General features: G+C 43.9%; 1 protein-coding gene across 2 annotated transcripts in view; it reads right to left on the bottom strand.

Moving 5' to 3' along the window:
- Nucleotides 1-19,886, bottom strand: part of EPHA4 (EPH receptor A4) — a 105,063-nt gene extending 85,177 nt beyond the window's left edge. The window contains exons 1-3 of one of the 2 annotated variants that reach the window (XM_051626517.1): nucleotides 19,794-19,886; nucleotides 18,759-18,826; nucleotides 13,756-14,419 (exon numbers count right to left, since the gene is read on the bottom strand). In XM_051626517.1, coding sequence (XP_051482477.1) covers nucleotides 13,756-14,419; nucleotides 18,759-18,826; nucleotides 19,794-19,884 — 823 coding nt within the window. In that variant the 5' untranslated portion in view covers nucleotides 19,885-19,886. The remainder of the gene's footprint in view (nucleotides 1-13,755; nucleotides 14,420-18,758; nucleotides 18,827-19,793) is intronic. The other variant, XM_051626518.1, reaches the window with a different exon arrangement.
- Nucleotides 19,887-20,349: the final 463 nt, after the last annotated feature.

The following is a 20,349-nucleotide window of genomic DNA, read 5'->3' on the forward strand; positions in this document are numbered from 1 at the left end:
AAGGCTTGCTAGAGCTCTGACCTCGTAAACAATTTTAATATCCCTTCTCTGCATCCCAACAGATATACCACTGCACCTGAGCAGCCAATATTTCCTCAGTCAGTACTTCTTTATTCAACCTGCAAGTGAGCACATGCGCTGCACATTAAAACCAACCTGGATGCAAAGAAAAGGTTTCTATCTGCACAAGGGAGGCCATCTTTCAACAACCCGAGATAAAAATGTGCTAAATATCCGAGATGCGTGGGAGGGAATGCAAAGTTAAGCCAAAACACACAGCCTCACAAAACAGGGCACATAGTACTGCATCTGCCACACACATCTACTCTGGGCTTTTCAAAGTGTTAGAGACAGGGTGATGTTTGGGTGTGATGAAAGCAGTACTGCTGCACATGAGGGTGGAGGCAGGTCCCTGACAGAAGCTGCATTTCTGCTTGTCTGTCTGGGCAAGCCAGAAGCAGGTAGAGCTCTTTGTGGTTGCTCTGCAGCTTCCCTGCCATACTGTACGATTACCATGGGCTCAGATATAAGGGGGACACTAGGGACAGTAAAATAAAGCTACAAACCTCATAGATAGAGCCACAGTCCTTTGGAAAAGCCAGGGCCTGTTCAGTGTCATTACCTGCAGGAGACTGGAAGGGATAGAGGGGTGTCCAAGATGCCTAAAGAGGGTTCTGGTGAGTTGGAACTACCTGGTTAGTTAACTGGAAAATTGAAATGCAAAAGCAAGAGCTCTAGCAGCCAAGAGACCTCTTCAGACTGAAAAAGTTTCTCTTTTTCCCAAAAGATCAAGAGATAAAACAGTCAAGTCTCTTAATTTCCATGTGAGACCTCAAGAGCTATCTTTCAGCTGCAAGATAATGGTAATTCCATAGCAACTGTGCAATACCATTTTCTATAAGACATGAGGTCAGAGACTACTCCAGTTACTCTATTTCCTTGCCCCACAGGAGGATAACCTGTGCTTAAACCATGCTACCAGAAGTCTAACTAACTTATTCTGAAAATCCTCCAATGCAGAGATTTCCCCACATCCCCAGACAATGTGCACTGGCACTACAGAGCTCTACAATTAGGAATTTATTTTTTTCCTCAGGTCTAGCCTAATCTTCTCTTTTTGCCATTTAGGCTCATTATTTCCTGCCTTTTACCAGCTCCATGCTCACAGCCAGATTCTATGCACTTGTGGTTAAAGAAGAGACATGAGAGACTTGTCAAAATATCTTCAACCCTAAGCAAGTCCAAAGTTTAAACTCCCTAAAGTATGTGCTAACATGGACAGAAGAGATGCCTTGGTCTCTTAAGCCTGAATGAGGGCTACAGATCCATTAAGCAAGGTCTGGACTAGTTAAAGACACCAGCTAGTATTTAAATTACTTCCTTCTGGACTACAGCCAAAATAAGCTAGCTGATGTGAACAGGTAAAACAGAATCAACTACTTTCTCAAAAAAATCTCTTTGAGGAACAAACTGAACCGCTCTCAAAGAAAATTTATTTCCCCTTATGATGTGTACTTGTTGTCAAAGGTCTGCTTGCAAGATTCATGATGCTGAGCTCAGGGCAATAAACAATTTATTTTGAGAAATCACATACAGACTGAATGAAGATACAGGAACCACAAGCTAACACAGAAAGAAGAGGCAGATCACATCAGCACTAGGCTATTTTGGTAGTATTTCTATAGAGCATCAATAATGCTTAATAAAATGAAATTTTACACCAGGCTTGTGGTTCTTCAGAAGGTTTTTACTAATAAACAAAAAAACATCTGGAAGAGGACAGCGGTTATTCTCCAAAAACAGTTGCACTGACTGATTTTGTGTCTTTGGCATGGCTCATCCGTAGCCTCACCACCATGGCAGATCCCTTCCCTGCACAGAATCAATCAGGACAGTGGCACCAACCAGGTCCAAGTCTCCAGACTGTGGAAAAACTCCTGGGAAACATGAACAGCCTTTTTCCAATATCTGCCAATATTATGGCAGGGGACAGAAGGAGCTTTCATCTTTTTATCATAAGAAGTGTAGGTAAGTTGCCAGAATATCACATTTACATATTTGCTTCAGATTGTTTTATAATGGGTAAATTCTGCCCTCTGCTAGGCTTCCACAGCCTCTACTAACTCCAAGTGACACAGGTATAATACTTGACCTAATTGCATTTTAAAGCCCAAATAAGACTCTTGCACTCTAAGATGAGACAGGCAACTTTTTTCTTTGCTCTACCCACAAGTCCCTGTGACAATACTTCTGACAGATCGCAAATTTCTGAAGAGTTATTCCTTCCAAACAAGTATCTTCCTTGTTATTTAGCTGGGATGAAGGGCAGTTCACCATCATTTATGAGAGAGGTACAGAGACAAGTGAATAGCAATTACTCAGCATTTGTTAAAATGAAGGCCTCACCTTTAATAATTGCACAGTCACATTTCTTTGCACAGGGTCAACCAGTACTCCGGAAGGGAGACTTGCTGATTGACACAAATATGTTTGTATTTCAAAGGGCAAACTACAAAGTCAAGTAAAAGGCAGTGTTTGCACAAGAGTTAACTTAGCCATTTGGCATTCTCAAGGAGCTCAACAATCCCACGGAAAAACATCTCTCCTTTGCTCTGCTACAGTGCATTTTTAACTCAAATTCATAGAGGTGTACAGAGAGGTCAAATTACCATGATCCCTGCAGAAGGCCAACTAAACGCACAACCACAAGAAAGAGGAGTCAATGGTGGCCTTTAAAGAAGCAGAGCAATAAGGCAGGCTGAGCTCCTTCTCCCTAGTACCACCACAGCGAGCTGGAAGCTGCTAAAAAACTACAGGGCTCCTCTGACTGCACAGAAGGACAGACCGACACCCAACCAAGCAGGAAAGACAGACTCTTTCTCACACTTTTGTACCCTGATTACTGTTCATCTTGAACCAAAGGACCAGCTCTGCACAGTCACTGTTCTAGTGCAGCCTAACAGAAAGGAGATGTGATATGGAAAAGTCACCCCACTCCTGGGACTGCACCATTCCTGCCAAGACAAGGACAGGCCGCTGGAGTGCTGGATGAGACCCATTGTGCTTCTCTTTCAGCCTCCATCAGAGCCATCACTGCTCTTTCACAGTAGACAAGGTCTCCTGCCCCTTTCTGGAGCCAGCCAACTGCCCTCCTTGGCAATGCGGTGGCCATGCTCCTCTCTCTTCTGCTGCCACTCCACAAAGAAGTGACTGTGAAGTGATTTTCTTCTAATTTCTTTCACAAATTAAAGTATTCTATCCATCCTGAAGCTGTAAATGGGTGATCTCAGTGCCCACAACCCTTTGAGCTCACTTTCCCAAGCTACTGGGTGTGGGGAATCCAAGATTACCAAGCACATTACATGTGAGTACATTAAAACTGGGTACTGAGTGCATGCCCTCAGAGAGCCACCAAGAACTTGTAAGTGATTCAACTAAATGTATAAAGGACCTGCACATGGGTAGATTCAGCCAAAAGGGATGGAAATAGTCAGGTGGGTAATTAGTAATGCACCTTAAGTTATGCACACCAATTTCACCTCTTCAATTCCTTTCAACTTTCCTCCCCACCTAAGACAGGCCTTTGAACCTCAAAGCATTACAAAACAATATACATTATCAGCCATGCCTATGTGTGTGTAGGGTTACCCAGCACCCACTAAAGCATATACTCCAGCCATAAGTATTGGATCCAATATTTTAATATTGCATGGATTTTCAGAAGCAGTCCAAATTCAGGTGAGCCTGAGAGAACTGTGTCTGGGATTAGTGCAGGAGGACAGTTTCTAATGCATCATGGGAATGACTTCAGCAACAAACTGCAAAGTTATTTCACATTAAGTGTAACTATTACTAGTAGAGATTAAATATTACCTGGAAAGTACTCTCATTAACTGCAGAGTCCTTGATTAATGAGCAGGTGGAGTGTGTGTAGGAACCTGGCCCTGGTTTTAGCTGTCTTACTAGCTCTACCCTGGACACTTCTGATCACCACAAAAATAAATGAGGAAATCCAAGAACTAATTATGAGTGGACAAAATTCCTCAACCTAATAAATGTTACCAGATTAAAGGGAGGTTGGCAGATGTGCCAAACACAAACACTGAAGCCAATAAAAAGAAACAGCAACAGATTTTGGCTATCTTCTAGCATCTCCGGTGCACAAGACCACAGGAAGCCTCTCAAGAAATAGTCTCTAATGCAGAATAGCTCCAGTGCAATTCTGACTACTGCAATCAGTTGTTTTAACATTGATAGACACAGGAGCAACCTTCAATGTTCACCCCATCTCAAGGAGGGATGAAGGGGCTGTCTCTCCCCAAAAGCACAGACATGGGACACTGGCCAAAAGCCCCAGGAAGGCCTTCATCAGAATGCAGGAGTTTGGCTACCAGAAGGCCAAGGGCAGGGGAGAGCACCTCACCTAGAGCAAGTGCCATTTCAGGTTTGAAAGGACACAGGCTGGGGCTGAAGACTACATACTGGGGAAAACCAGAAACATCTTCTTGGGTTTGTTGGCAAACAGTTATATCTAAGCATCTCCTGCTACACTTATCCAGCAGCTATTGCCCCAAGCATTTCTGTGAAACAGTAGGGACTGCCCACACACTCTCTTTTTAATTTGTGTCTACTTGTCTCTTGAAAAAGCCTGAAGAAGTCTTTTACACGCACCAGCTAAGCACAACAAAACTGAATACTCCAGCATCTGAAGGAGAGTTCAGGCAACTTGTGCCCTACAATTGATCTCCTATTCCTCCCTATGCTTTCCTTCTAATCCTCTCCATAATTACGCAGGCCCCCTGATCTTCCTAAACCTATCAGTTCCCCCACATCCATTTCAAATTGCCATGCTTGAAAGAGGCTGGGCACTCGATCAAGCTGTCTCAGCTTGATGCAACCCACGCCACTGTTGATGGCTCCCCTGAAACGCACCGGTGCAGCTGGCCAGACCCGGAGCAAGGGTTGCCCAGCCCCAGCAGAGAGCAGGGGAGGGGAAGGTATTGATCCGGTCTTTTAACATGCTAATTTGCCCAGTGGCTGCTTCCCTCATATTGCCAGGCTGGACACTTCAAAAGGAAACTGTTTTCAAAGCTGCGATGTCTTTTTCAACTGCAGAAAACACTTAAAACTGAAAACAAATGAATTCAAGCACCAAGTTCACAGAAGTGCTGGTTGGTATTCTTCAGCTCCCCAGACAGAGATGTTTGATGTATGGAAAGACAGACTTGTTAATTAATGCTATTAAAATGTGGCCTGGCAAAAAGCCCCTGGGATTTAAAATAAGAAAATCCACACCCTTTAAATGCACACTCTAGTATAAAGATAGCCACTCTAAGTATAAAAAAAATTCAGCCATAATCTCTTGAAGTGTTCCACTGATTTCCCCCACCACCACTTCTCAGAAGTAAAATGTAGTTAAAATTCAGTTTCTGTAATTCAATTTCTGTAATTCAGCATCAACACTGGAGAACATTTTGGCATTTCCTAGCACTGGTAATAGGGAAAATAAAGCAAATTGTTCAATACTTTTAGACCGCTGAGAATGCATGGCGAAGTCCAGACAAAACCCCCGGTGTGACAGAGGGATTATGAAAATATTTCAGAAAGCAGCAGCATTATTATATTGACTATCACCTTTGCTACCAGCTCAGTCTTTGATCACTGGCTAAATACAATGCAAGGAATGGATATAACAACAGGATTTAATTGACTTGTCTGTGGAAGTACTGAAACATGTTACATACACGAAGTTTGCAGACAGAAGTCAACTGAATATTTTGCATCCTAGCTTGCGGCTCACATCATGCTTCTAGTTAAATGAGAGATGAGATGTGAAAACTCGGAGTGCTCTCAAAGCCAAGGGAGATACCGAGCTGTAGCTCCCTGCACATTACTCTGCTTTCAAAGATTAAAGAGCCAAAAACTTGAATTTCCCCTCAAGAACATCTCCATTCCCAAGGCTAAAGTCAGCATGGGACAATATGCATAAAGAGCTGAAACCAGATGAAGGAAGAGTCTCAGCCACTGAGCTCAGCCTGCTCCTCTGGACCCTGGCCCAGGGCAGCCGCGACCCACCGAGCCCCAGCTGCACCAGCAGCACCAGCCACTCCCTCCACACTCACCTGCCCCCCCACACCCCCCCTCCCAGCAGGAGAGAATTTGAGATGCTGCTGACCTCTAACCCCTGGCTGCAGGGGACAAAAAGCCCATCGGAAGCCGTGGGAGAGCACAGGCAAACAGCAGGGAGCCAATTGTCAACCTGAAGGCTTTGGAGCAGGCAGCGTCATCAGAGGAAACTTATTCATAGAAACAAGGCATGAAGAGATAACACCAGAAAATATGAACAAAGTGGAACTTGTTTCCTTGCCACTAAATTGTTAGCTTTATAGGACTTCATGCTGAACAGTATGAAAAAAATCCAATTTGCTTTGAAGCACATTAGTCTAACATCCTAATTATTGTTTACATTGCCATTTGCCTTTTATTAAGAATTGAATAATTACCCAGTGCTCCATAGTTTAAAAATACAAGCAAACAGGATTATCTGGGTAATTAAGATACTGTAATGCAGCCTTGTACTGTGGCTGTACAAAGTATTCACATACACAGGCAGAACCAATAGTTATCGATTGCTTTAGTTCAAATGATGTTCTAAGGAGCTCCAGCGTCCAGGATGGATAACTCATTAGAGAAGGGTGACCAATGTCTTTTGAAGAGTGTGGCTGAGGAAGAAGCTGTCTTGCAGTCAGGACACTAAGTCTTCCCTCGGGTCTCATCTCAGCCACAGACATCCTGTGTGCCTCTGAGGAGATACCTACTCTTCCTCCCTCCCACCTCCAGCTGCTGCAGTACCAGAGCATCCCCCCTGCTCCTCCTCCTCCGACCCAGGAGCCCCACCTTGCCCAGCCTGCTGAAGCCACAGCTCCCCCACAGCTTTTGCAGTGCTGCACCAGCCCCCAGCAGCTACAAGGCCTGCTTCTGAGCTCACCTCTTGCAGTGGGGTGTATAGATTAAATTAATTTTACAGGTTCCTTTAGCAAGATTGAAATCCACCCATATAAAAAAGTAGTACACCAGCAAAGTGAGCTTTTTTAGGCATCCATGACTGAATGAGCCAAAGCAAATACCAACTGTACAGTATAGGGTTGTTGTTTTTTGGTTTTTGTTTTTTTAAAAAAAAACCTTAATAGCCCATCCATATTGTACTTTGAACAGCATGACCTCCCCTTCTGGGTGACTATTAGAACAAAAGTAACATTTTTGCACATTCCTTTGTTGTTTTAAAGAGCCTTTCCTCCATTTAATTATGCCACCAGATTTCACACTGTGCAGTTTACTACCCCTGTGAAATTACCTTCAAGTTAAACACTAATTGGACATCCAACAAAAGCAAAAACCCCCCACAACCTTGTTTTCCCGTCTGGTTTCTTATAGAATGCAGCCCCAACACGATCAGGGTCCCAATTTCATACCACTGATTTATAAAGACACAAAATGAAAAACAGTACTTTAAAGAAATATAGTACATTCATGCAGCATGTGTTCTAACTTATATCAATAAACCTTTCAACAAAACCGTTCTGAACAAGCCTGTGTTTTGGGAGCATTTAATGAGCTTCAGCTTTATTTCAAGCCAAAGGCAATTTTAAGTGAAGTTGAAATAAAGGAAAGTTAAAAAGAAAAGAAAGCCACTAAAACCAAAAATAAAATAAAATACGGGTTCTTGTGTAATCATGAAGCTTAAGAAAGCAGAACTTTTCCCACAGATTATTTTCTTTCAATAAATAAAGATGACAGATTATTTGTGCCTGTTTACCCAAGTGCTACCAGCCCCTTTCCCCCTTTGCACCCAAACTATAACCACAGGCCAAGCCTGTTTCTGCAGCCACGCCAGCAAAGTGAAGGGCACTACACCAGGACTGAGAAGGTCAACTCAAAACTTAGAAAATATCAGAAAATATAGTTGCTTTTTCACGTGCTTGTGTGTTCACGCTTACAGCCTGGGGGATCCCACCTCCCAAAGATAGCCACTCTCCAAGTTGAGACTGGAGCTACAGAAGGCCTTCGTGGTTATCAGTGAAGATATCAGTGTAGAAAAGATGACACCCAAGGGCCTGCAGCCTCACCAGGCATGAGAAACGGTACTCCTTGCAACTGCAGCCATCATTTTACAAAAGCCAGGGGTTTAGAGCATAGCGCTTTCTCACACACCACTCTGAAGTAAGCAAGCAGGCTGCAGAGACTGGGGAAAGTTACAATCAGTCATAGTCAAGAGGAGACCTTGAGACACGAGGAGAACACTGTGCAAATATTACACTCTCTTAAACAAAGAGATCAAAAAAATCAAAACAGAATCCATTTGCATAAAATCCAAATCTGAGCTCTGCATAAACTGAAGGAGATTTTGGCTGGCGTTTCTAAGGGAAGCTCTTATCTCCTTTGTGAAATGGGGAAATGGGTGTGCTACTTTGCATGAGAGTGCATACAAAAGATGTAAATGAGGAATTTGCTGCATGCAAAAAGCAAAGCGGCTGACAGCTGCCAATCCTCATTCACAGGGAGACCTTCCTCAGTCTCTAGCAGGAGGAAAGAGAAGGGATTGAACACGTTTGCTTCCCAGGGAGGTGAACGCTCTGAATATTCATAAAACGGCCATTTAGTCATGGGAGTGTTAATTGTCTGAGTCACAAAACTGTGTGACCTCACCTGCTCCTCCAAAACATACCAAAAGGATGTGGCATAATGAACGAAACCAGGTAAGATATTTATCTCACAAGTTTGGGGTCTTGTTGATGCAGTCTCAAAAGACTGACGTATACTGCTGAGCATTTATTTAATCACTTCTTACAAGCACAATAAAGACCGAGCTCAGTGGAACATGTTATTAGACAGATACCCAGCAAGATGAGCTGTCTGGAAAGTTTTGTTTTGCCTTTAAAAAAAAAAAAAAACAACAAAAACAACAACAACAAACCCACCACACAAGTGTCTGTATGCCCCACAAAAGACTACCCAGTCCTGCCATGAAATTCTTACTATCTCAACAGCTCATCTGGCTTTGATTTTGAGGACTGCACTTTTTACTAGTAGACACGTGGAATAAGGACCAGATATTGCTCCCCTGTGTAACAGCAAAACTTTTGTCAGGAACTCAGAAGCAGGCAGTCCCAGAGGCTTTCTCCAACAGATATACTAAGGGACAACTGCTTGACAACTATAGCTCAACTTCTGAGGGGGTCAAGGAGGAAGAAAACATTACAGAGCTTGCAATGACATTTAAATTGAGATTTTGAAGTGCACTGGGTAGTACACAAATCACAGAGGGAGAAACTCTCAGAAGATCTACTGAGCTACATGAGAACATAACCAAATCATTCCTTCAGCAGAGAAGATAACCAACTAAATTTGGTTCAGACAGACTGTGTTTCAATACCGCTCCCATGTCCCTTCTGGTGGCTTCCGTCTTCGCTTCTCCTTTTAAAACATAACATGTTGAGTCTGTGCATTTCTCCCCCCCTGACAAAAATAATCAACCTGAAAAAAAAAAACACCTCTGAAACTCCAAATCTGCAGTCTTAGTCACTCTTCTCATTACCCTTTTATGCAGCCAGACTGTTCAGTGTAATTCTGACAAAAAAGTTGCCTATGACTAAAATGGGGAAGTACACACAAATTACTTCACTTCCCAATCCCTACAAAACCCACCATGCAAAAAAATCTTATCACAGAAAAAAAAAAAAAAAATAATTAGTCTGTACCCTTCTGATGTAAACTCAACTGCTACTCTCAGTGATCACAGCCACTCTTCAAAGTCTCAAAGATAAAAAGAATCTTATCATTCAAATTATTACTTCTTAGGGATCCTCTTATCAAAGTTTGAAGGAAAATTCTAAAAGCAGCAATGATATTAAACCAGGACTGAGCCATATTTTAAATGACACTGGATTTTCTGCCAATTGACCAATTCACAACTCAAAAAAGCAAATGTAGACGAAGACAAAGCTGTTGCCTCTCATAACCTTTACAGTATCACAGTAAAAATCTCAACTGTCTCACATACTTATACTAAATGGCAGGTCTAAAATTGAGATTTGTAATTTCACAGCATCAAAATCATCACAGATGGCTACAGTCTATTGCTTCTTTAATCTGTCTTTTCTCCCTTCCTGCTTGTTTTCTCCCTTCTCCTTTGACTTTAAAAGATACGTTTTATCATAAGAAAATAATAACTAAATCCAAACCACATTATATTAATGCGTAATAAAACAATTTACATAACAATGATACATACAAGCAAAGTTTAAAATTACTTTATGTCTCAACTTTGCCCTAAAGCACTAATTACCTTAGCCTTGAGATTTGCCACGAGTTAGGACAGTTTCATGTTCCATCACCAATATTCCACATTTATGCTCTGCTAAATGGATAACCATTACTGAAAGAGGTTTAGGGGAGAACAAGTAATAATAATAATAATAACAACAACAACAACAACAATAACATACCAACAAGTTTTGTTGTTTTTGTTTTGTTTTGTTTTTAGCACCAAGTTCACTGCTACAAATGAACCTGTAAGAATCAGTGCTCAGCTAATACTTCCACTGATCAGGGCCAGTTTTGTGGAACCAATCCTGTGAAGCTTCCTAAAGAAATATGGTTTAAATATGTGGCTCCTATCCCTTCCTGCCCTCAGTTTTGCATTTTTATGTGCAAACACACATATATACACACAGATGTTCAGTAAGACAATTATCATCAATAAAAAACAGTAGTCAGAGGAAGGATAGTTTTTTGTCATCATATTCAAACACCTTCATAAAACTGACAGTTTTTTAAAAATTCTGTTCAAGGTCAGAGAGTTGTTAATTCCCACTGCAGGCACCACTTTAGATGTGAAGTGGCTTCCTATTACATTTCACACATAGATCAGAAATTAAGCAAAAGCAGCTCAAGGAAAATCCATTATTGAAAAATCAGAAGGTTGAGCGACCTTGAAGCAGCTTTTAGGGCAACCCAGGCACCAGTGGCCCATTCCAGCACCGTGCAGCAAGAGACAGGTCCCAGAAGAGGACAGGGCGCTGCAACAACTCCCACACATCTCCCAACAAGGGCAATGCCCCGATCCACAGGCCTAAACTATTTCTGCCCACCGAGCTTTTGTCAAACATTTAAGATCTTAATCAATCCTAACTCTGACCCTAGGATCACAGGGGAAGATGGATGAGGAAACAGACAACCTCTGACCTCTCCTTGTGTTTGTCCTGCCACAGTCAACCTACTGAAAAACAATTGAGGTGGAACCTGCTCACCAGCTCCAGTCCCAGCCCCGCACCTTTTTACAACTTTACCCAAACTCTAAGTCTCTCCCCCCACCCCAATCCTCTGTACCAAAACCACAGGAATCCTCCTCACTTCATTCTCCTCCTCCCCTCCAAAAACCTGCCAGAGCAGAACATTTGCTAAACTATGAAGTTAAGTGAGGTAAGAAAAGGGGAGGCCTCATTCAGCAGTGTCAAAGGCCAAACTGCTTTAAAGGCCTCACTGGAAACCAGAGAGAAAGCTGCATAGTTGTGGTAACCTTCATGAATTCATGAAGAGGAGCTTCCCAGTAAACTGTTCTGGCCGGATAATGGCAAACATGAGAAAAGGAAACTATAAATAACAGCCAATGAAACAGGCTTAGCACTTTCAAATTACATGCTGGCTCAAATTCTCCCAAAATGACTAGTACAGACCAACTTCACCTTGGAGAACCCAAGGCACAGACCATTTCTGTCTCTTTTGTAAATACGGCATTGCCTGATCTCCCCTTTATCTGGGAAAGACAGAATTGGGTTTCTTGAGTCCAAGCTTCCCCAAGTGCAGCCAAGAGCAGGTAGGTAAACTAACATTTATCCCCAAAGTCTAGACCAACATCACGAAAATATTTTTTTAAAAAAGCATCCTGCTATCACCACTGCCCACAAACAAAACCTTGAGATTTCCTCTCAAGCAACACAGGATTTGTTATACAATTAGCTCATCAAGTCTGGGCCACTCACACTGAAAAATGGTAGATCTGTGTCAATCAAAGTGACCAAGTACTGAACTAACAGGCCTTCAGAAGAAGGCCAAATAATTTTTGTGCAATAAACAAATATGCTTCCAACCCCCTCCCCCCCCTCCGCCATTCACTTTCTCTTCTCACATTGCAGGCTGTAAAGGTGTCAAGAAGCTTTGCCTAGAAATTATCAAGCTATTAGGAGGTAACAACACCATGTCCCCAGCAGCACCGAGTCAGTAACACAGCCACAGGTTCACACATTTAACGATACACAAGTTTTCAAATTTCCATCTCACGGGATTAAAAAACAAACAAAAAAACACCCAACAAAAAACCCCACCAGCACACCAGAGTAATTTACCCCAGACAGGATGCCTCATCATTGTGCTGCTCATCTTTCAGTCCTCTCTACAGCCCATGGTGATTTTGTGGCCAATACAGCACACTTAGGCTTTTTCCATACAGCAAAAACACTAGAAATAAAGGCCGAAGTTTATACTTAGTGCTTCTTTCCTGCCAAAACTTAATTTCAATGCATAATAATGTACTTAATATTAATTGAAAATCATCAATTAAAAGAAATGCAGTAGGACATTCAAAAGACATAGCTCTCACAGGAGTCTAGAACAAAAGCAGCCAGTTACTTGCTCTCTTTTGCTATCAGCCTCAAGATTAAAAAAATGACCTAGTGAAAAACACAACAAGAAAACATGAAGCAAACTCATCCGACTCCAAAGAAGCTTTTCCTAAAATATGGGTCCAAATACACTAAGGAGCTGAGCATCTTCAATTCAGCACCCAGCAAAATTAAGCCCACTGACCTGTGCAAGAATCCATTTGAGTTAGAGCTTAATTTATGCTTACATGAGCAAGAGTTTAGAAGCTGAAGCTTAAGATGTTTTATTTATAAACTCCCTTCTCTAACCTTTTACAACTTCTTCTTCCAGGAAGGGAAAGTGAAGATAACATCTTTTATGTTGTGGTTTTGGTTTTTTTTTTTATTTTCAGGATTATCTGTCTTTCATACCAACTTTAATCCCTAGTTCCACAGCACACAGGATGGGGTGTGTGGGAGGGTTGGGTGGAGACTTTTAACATTTCTAAGAGTATCCTAGCACCTCTATTATTAAGCCGACAATAGAGACCCTCTGCGAAATGAAAATATTTAACAAAGGAAGCAGTGTCAAATATCAAAGGGTTATTTCGTGCTAAAAAATTGCAACAAGTAAAACACCAATGACTTGCCCTTCTCAAGGAAGGAAAGTAATCCAGTTAAAACTCCTGTTGCCCCCTCCCCAACAGGTTCTTATCCCACTGCACTATTCAAAGGAAATTTTGCCAGAATTTCCTATGCTTAACAAAGCTCACTTCAGATAAAACTTGAAATATTTGTGTCTTTAAACAATGGTAGCTCAACTGCACTGTTTTGCAGTCATTCACATTTTGGTGACTACTGGGAGCCAATTCAAATTCAGGCACCTGCTAGAAAATGTGTTTCACCTTCTGCCTATTACTGCGGGATCATTTGTTTTGCATTAGGTAATTCTTAGCCTTGCCACCTGGAGCTACTGGACTTCTTCATTAAACCCCTCTGTCCCACCGCATCCCACAGGGGCTGCTAATTACTGGCTTTACTCCATTTACTCTCATCTCCAATTCAATTATGCATTCAGCTAAGGTCCTAATGAAAAGTACAATATGGCTCATCCTACCTTGGCATTCACCATTATGTTCTTCATAGCCAGCATTGCACAGACAGTTGCCAATGGGCACCAGCCATTCTCCATCTGCCCCACAGTACATTTTTGGCACATCCTTCTCTTCCGAGTTGTTGACACAGGAGCCACGAACCTCCACCAGAGAGGATGTATCAGCTCCAGTAACAGTGTCTGGAAACTGTGCCAGGTTTCGAACTGTCAGAGGACACTTCTTATAGAACACACGAACAGACACCAAAGCAATGCAGGCACCAACGTCCTGAAAAGCCAAGTAAAACCCTTTCTTGCCAAGTGGTCCCACATCCCGTATCTCTGTATTCAGCTTCATGATCCTGTCACCAATGTCCACCTGGGTGAAGCTCTCATCCGCAGCAATGGTGTCGATCTTGGCAAACTGGCTCTCTCGAATAAAACGCTCCTTATCGTTGTTCGATTCATAGTAATAAAGGTTGAAAGTCTCTTTGCAAGTCCCCATGACACCCGGCAGGCTGTTGCAGTCTCTTAGTGTGAACTTGATTTCGATATATACCCTTTGAGCCCCCTCACGGGGAATCCAATCAGTTCGTAACCAATTATTCTGACTGGGTTCCATCACATTGCAGACTTGATAGGTGCGGATCGGAGTGTTCTTCTCATCCATGATGCTTACTTCCTCCCACTGCAAAGAGGGAAAGGGGAAGAAAAATATGTCACTATTGAAAGGAACCAAAAGAGCTTCAAAGCTAACAATCTGCACTTCCAACAACTAATGTGGAGACTGTGTTTCTTCCATTACAGGAAAACAAAGAAAATTCAACAGACCAAGCCATAGCCAAGACCTCAACTACTTGGACATTAAAAGAAGAACCTGTTCAGGAGATAAGCTCCAAATCAAGTAACACCTCAAGAAGCAAGCATCTGTTTTAAAGGTTCTCTGAACTAATCCAAGAATATTGACTTACTGTGCTTATTTGTACTACAGTCCAACCCACAGAACCCTGCCTAGATCAGGGCTACGCACAGCACTTTAGGCTCCTTGCACGTCAGGGACACTAGGCTGCTTCCCCTGTAGCAGACAGGGCAGAAAACACATGGACCCCAGTTTGAACATGGGACTATCAAACAGTGATATCGCATGACTTGGTCACACAAGAACCACCGGGCAGAGACAGAGCAACATCCAGATTTCTGGCATTACTACCACATATGTTTAAGTCTTAAACCACTCCTTAATACTTCTCTAAGCTGTCAACTACTTTCCTGGAGTAGCAATATCCCAGTCATACTGAACAATCTTTATTTTGGAGGTGGACAGAAATAGCCACCTAGAGAGATCTGGGTGGCACTTAAGAGACATAAGGACAGGTAAGGACACATCCTCATCAGTCAACCAACAACACTGACACAACTTTGCAAAGTTTCTTATTAGTGTGAAGGTGAGAAAAGAATGAGGATTACACATCTTTTCCTAGAGGAACTATCAGGAAATAGCAAAAATCATATTCTCAAAAACCCAAAAAGGTGAACAGAGACACTAAGTGCTGAAAGATCACAGTAGCGTGATGCTTCAGAACTCTTACACCCCTTAAATCAAGTTCAGGCATCTTCAGAAGTGCCAAACTAATAGGCAACATAATTATGAAACAATACACACAATTCAAAGAATGAATGGAAACAATAATCTGGCCAATAGTTCAGCACAATTAACTTACAAAAGGAAAGCAAACATAACCAACAGTTTAAAAGTAATTGTTTTAAGGATTATCATAGACAGAAAAAAGCTTATCATGGTGCTTTTCTGGTAGAGATAGACAGGGGAGACAAAGGGGCATTAGGGAGAGAGGTCTTTACAGCAAAAATCCCATAGGCCTTCAGCATCAGAAAAATCCTTCTTAAAAAAATAAATGTGGATAATGATACACTGTCTGGGTTTGCAGGCGATACAATGAAGCATATAAAATTATTCTTGGAAAACAGCAGTAACTTTAAAGACTTCCCAGAAATGCTTTTCAGAACTGCTGAAGCCATGGCTCTGATAAACAGAAGCCTTCTTAACGTTAAGGGGCTTCTTGTATAATATCCTTCATTCTTCTCACAAGGATTGCTCTTATGCAAGTGATTTCTACTTAGAGATTCCAGCTTAGCTGAATCCGTTTATAGAATGACAGTAGTTAGCACCATGAGTCACTAGGAGCAGAAAGTATAATATTTTATTTGCTGCCTAGAGATAACTGCAAATTAAAATGAAGGAGGGGAGGGAATCAATACTCAGCATGTCACTCCTTCTCAGAGAAAAGAAAAAAATAAATCTTAAAAAGTCATCTATCAATGTAAAGTGTAACATGGTGTTAGTAAGAAGACAGAGTTGTTTAATTTACAGCTGCCACAGAGCTAGTTTACTGTTACAATATTGTCTTTGTGATCCATCACTTTCCATTCTGCTTATCTTCAGGCTGTCTATGCTACCTATATTGTGTGTGGTACAAGAGAAAGGAAGAGGCAGAGGGAAATAATACTTGTTGATGGGATTTCCTTTAGTACATTTATACAATGGGAGATGCTGCTAGAGAATTCAATAAAGAGACTGCTGAGGTCAACGGACAGACCGCAACTAAATTCAGCCAGTTTCAGGTCACGTTCTCAACCTGCCTCTGTCTCCTGACACACACAAATGTACAGAGCTAGGTTTCCTATTTCATAAGCACATGTACACAAAACAAACCTAAATGTATCTTACTGCCAGAGCTGAAAATAACTACAGCCCTGAATGTCCAAATTTCCAGCCACTGCAAATGATTCGTAACTCTACGTATGTGGTCAAAGCTGTTAACTTTTTGCTTTCAAGATGAAATTGACTTTTATAATTCAGCTCTTCCCACGGTTTAATGATGTAGAGTAAAACATTCTGGACACAAAACCTGCTTTTCAACTGTGAAATGCAAGAGTAAATCATTAATTATATTTATAATGTTATTCATTAATTCCTCCAGGGCTACTATATATTTGATTACTGCTAGTCACTGCTAAACGACTATATTTCTCTCCAGCCTGATTATCCAAACAACCCTTACATCTCAGGATCTGTGTGGTATAGATTGAGAAAAATATATGTTGTAATAGACAACAAGGCACACACAGTTAAAGAAAAACTAGCACCAAAGGACAGGATCTTCCCAAAAAGATTAAAAAAGGAGTTCATTGCTGCTGCTTGAAATAAATCTGCAGTATATGAAGTTAAAATAAATGCCTTCCAAGCATTGTAACTCAGAGACATACCATGTACTCTTAAATTTTTCACTACTGGCTTAAAAATAGAACACATGTATGTAGGTTTGGTGAAACAAGTCATGTCCACAATAGGAGCACACATTTCCTTCTCAAGCTTCCATAGCTCTTTCAGATAAAGCATGGGAGAATCCAATAGGCATTTATAATATACAACTGTCCTCCAATTATCAGTTCTACTACAGACTTATTGAAACTTGTATTTTAGGTCCTATTTTAATATACAGCTTAGATACCCTTTGGAGAGAGGTATGAAAGACCCTATCTCATTAAGTGACCTTTCCAGGGTATAGGATTAACAAGGAAGCCTGACTCTGACTGAGATAGAGCTGTACCTTTCCACACTGTCAAAAGACGAGGGCAATTGCCTGCAATCAGCAGTGAACGTGCAGCGCCGGCGCTGCCTCAGGCCTGCCAATCACTTCCCCACTCTTTGAAAAACCCGAGTTTGGAGGACAGCAGAGTGCTCCGGCAGAGCACAAGCCAAGACTGTAGTCAAGTTCACCCAGGACAACAATGGGGGAGCAAAACAATCCCCCATTCTTCTGTCTTACGATTATTCAGAGCTTATGCATAATGCATCACCAACCAACGCAACCTCGGATTCCTTCCACTCACTGCTGTTCCCTTAGTTCTGCTTCTTCTAATTATCAGCAGGAACGCACACAAAAAAGTTTGTAGCTTTCCTGAAGAATCCGGTGCTTTATTGTGCACAATCTTTCAACACTTTTTATTTTTCCATCAGTTTGACTTAGTTACTTCTGCTTAAGCATACTAAGCTGTTTTACTCATTTCATATTAAAAGGATTGGGGGGTATATTAGTGTGCATTGCTGGGATTTTTCTTAGATTGTTCACTTCAAGAAAGAAAAAGCCTTTCTAACTGCTTATGAAAAAAAAAATCCAAAAGCACCCATGAATTATTGTCTCCATCAGATCCTACCAACTCCAAAGTCTAGTGCGTTTAGGAGTTTCCCACAAAAGCCCTGGGCACCCTGCAGGACAGGGCACAGATGAGGGAGCAGCAAGGTATCCATCCACTAACAGAAAACTGAATTAGTAGAGATACCTTGCCTGCAGCTCACTAAGCTAAGAGGCCTAAGTCCCAGTGACAGATGTGTGAATCTCTTAATGTCATCACATCACCATCGGGCAGTGAATTCAAGCAATCTTGTCTTACAATTGTCTCTTTGAAAAATACATAAAAAGAAACTCCAAGGAATCACCGTCGAGCACTAGGTGCTTCAGTTTCTGTTCAGACACCAAAACACACTACGTTTACATCCGGAAATAGGACAATGGTCCTGTCACACAAAAATGTCTATCTTGTATATTGATCCCTACTCCTTCATGCAGAAATAGAACAGCAATTGCCCTGAACATCTCCCAGCTGACACAGCCCACAGATACAATAATTACAGTAAAGAATGTCACTTCAGTCACAGATCACATTCCTCGTTGGTATTTTGGTTTTAAGTAGGCATCTAAGCCTATGCTTCAACCAATCTCCTAATTCTGAAACCTCTTTTCTGCCCTTTTGGTTTCCACTTCTTCCGTGACAGAACCATCCAAAGGGAGTATAGAGTTTCTGCAACAAAGAGTAATTCACTTGGTAAACCAGGGAAGAAATCTGACCTCCTCACCACAATCAACAATAATCGAGCCATTAGGATTCTCTGAAAGTTACTAATCACCCCCTTTACCCTTTTGATCAGATAACGGTTTAAAACTTACCCCTCCTTCCAAGGGACTTGCTATCCACCCCAGTTCTCCCTGAACTGATCGGGAATCCAGCAAGGTAACTGCAGAAAGGTACAAATAAAATAAATTAAATTCCAACTGCCAAGAGGCAATATTAAAATAAATCGTTCACCTGAACGTTTCCATATGTGTGGACCATGATCGCATCCACCTCCAACTTGAAATTCAACGTTATTTCCAACTGCGCCATTACCTTAAATAATCTGAAACTCTGGTTTAGATCTGAGGAATCGCACGCTCATTCCTCCGCGCGTTTAAGCCGCTGGCAGACGGCGGGGTGACCAGTGAATCCCCCGGACTCCTCCGGCAGCGGCACCTCCAAGTGCTCCTACTTCGGAGGGACAGCGGCGGGCGGGAGCGGGGCGCGCGGGGCACCCGGCATCTGCCGCCGCGCCTACCGGCGCCACTGCCCGTTAGAGAGGAGTGAGAAGCTGTCACTGACCGGGACCTCGGGCACTCGCCCAGCCCCGCCTGGAGCACGGCCGGGCACCCGGAGATCCCGCAGGTTCCTCCCCCGCCCGGCCGCACCACGGGATGGCCCCGGGCTTCCCCCGAGGAGCGGCCGCCGAACCGTCCCGCGGGAGCAGCTGCGGTGCGGCCGCGGGGAACAGCCCGGAGCCGCGAGAGCTCCCGGGAGAACCGGTTTAATGAGCCGCCCTCGCAGCTCGGGGCCGCCCCGGCGCCGCTGGCGGGAGCGCTCACCCCGCGGCCCGGCCCGGCCCGGCCCGGGAAGGCGGCGGCGCCGAGGGACGCGCGGGCCGCTCCACCCCGCGACACCTGTGCTGCCGTCCCGGGCGGCCTGCGCAGCGCTCGGCCGGGTCACACCGCCGCACGCCCAGACACCGGCCGGGACAGCGCGGGCCCGACGGCGAGAGGAGCAGCCGCGAGGGCAGAGGCGGCCAGGGGGGCATCGCCCGCCGCCCGCTCGGGGGGCACCCAACTTTCCCCCGCGGCGCCCAGCCGAGGGAGCGCGGAGCCCGGCCGCGGGACGTGCGCACGGCGCCTCACCTTCGTTGGCGGGATAGACCCGGGAGCCGGTGACGGCCCCGCAGACGCCGACGAGGAGCGGGAGGAGGGCGCAGAACGGGACCCCGGCCATGCCGCCGCCGCTCCGGCCGCTCTATCCCAGTGGAATAACTGCCTACATGGGGCGCGCGGCGGGCGATAGACATTGCCGGGGGGGCGGGGCAGCCCTGCCCGTCAGGCCCCGCCGCCAATCGCCGCCCGCCCCGCGCCGCCCGCCCCGCCCCGCGCGGTGCTGCGGGCAGGGAGCGGGGCCGGGCGCTGCTCCCGCGGCTGCGGGCGGGGGGCTGGGGGTGCCGGGGGTGCCGAGGTGGCAGAACCTGGCGATGGCCGCGGGCCCACCGGGAGGCGAGCGCTCCGCGGGGGTCTTTAACAATGTCCGGACACCAAAAAAATTACAGACAAACAAAACTAAAATTTAAAAAATAAGAAACAACAAGAAAGTGAGGAGCAGCCCGCACGGTTTCCCCAAGTGCCGCGGAGCGCCGGGGGAGCCGCCGCGCTGAGGGACCCTTCCCGCGGCCCGCCCGGGGTGGCCCCG

The sequence above is a fragment of the Apus apus genome, chromosome 8, assembly GCF_020740795.1.
Source record: "Apus apus isolate bApuApu2 chromosome 8, bApuApu2.pri.cur, whole genome shotgun sequence".
Lineage (NCBI taxonomy): Eukaryota > Metazoa > Chordata > Aves > Apodiformes > Apodidae > Apus > Apus apus.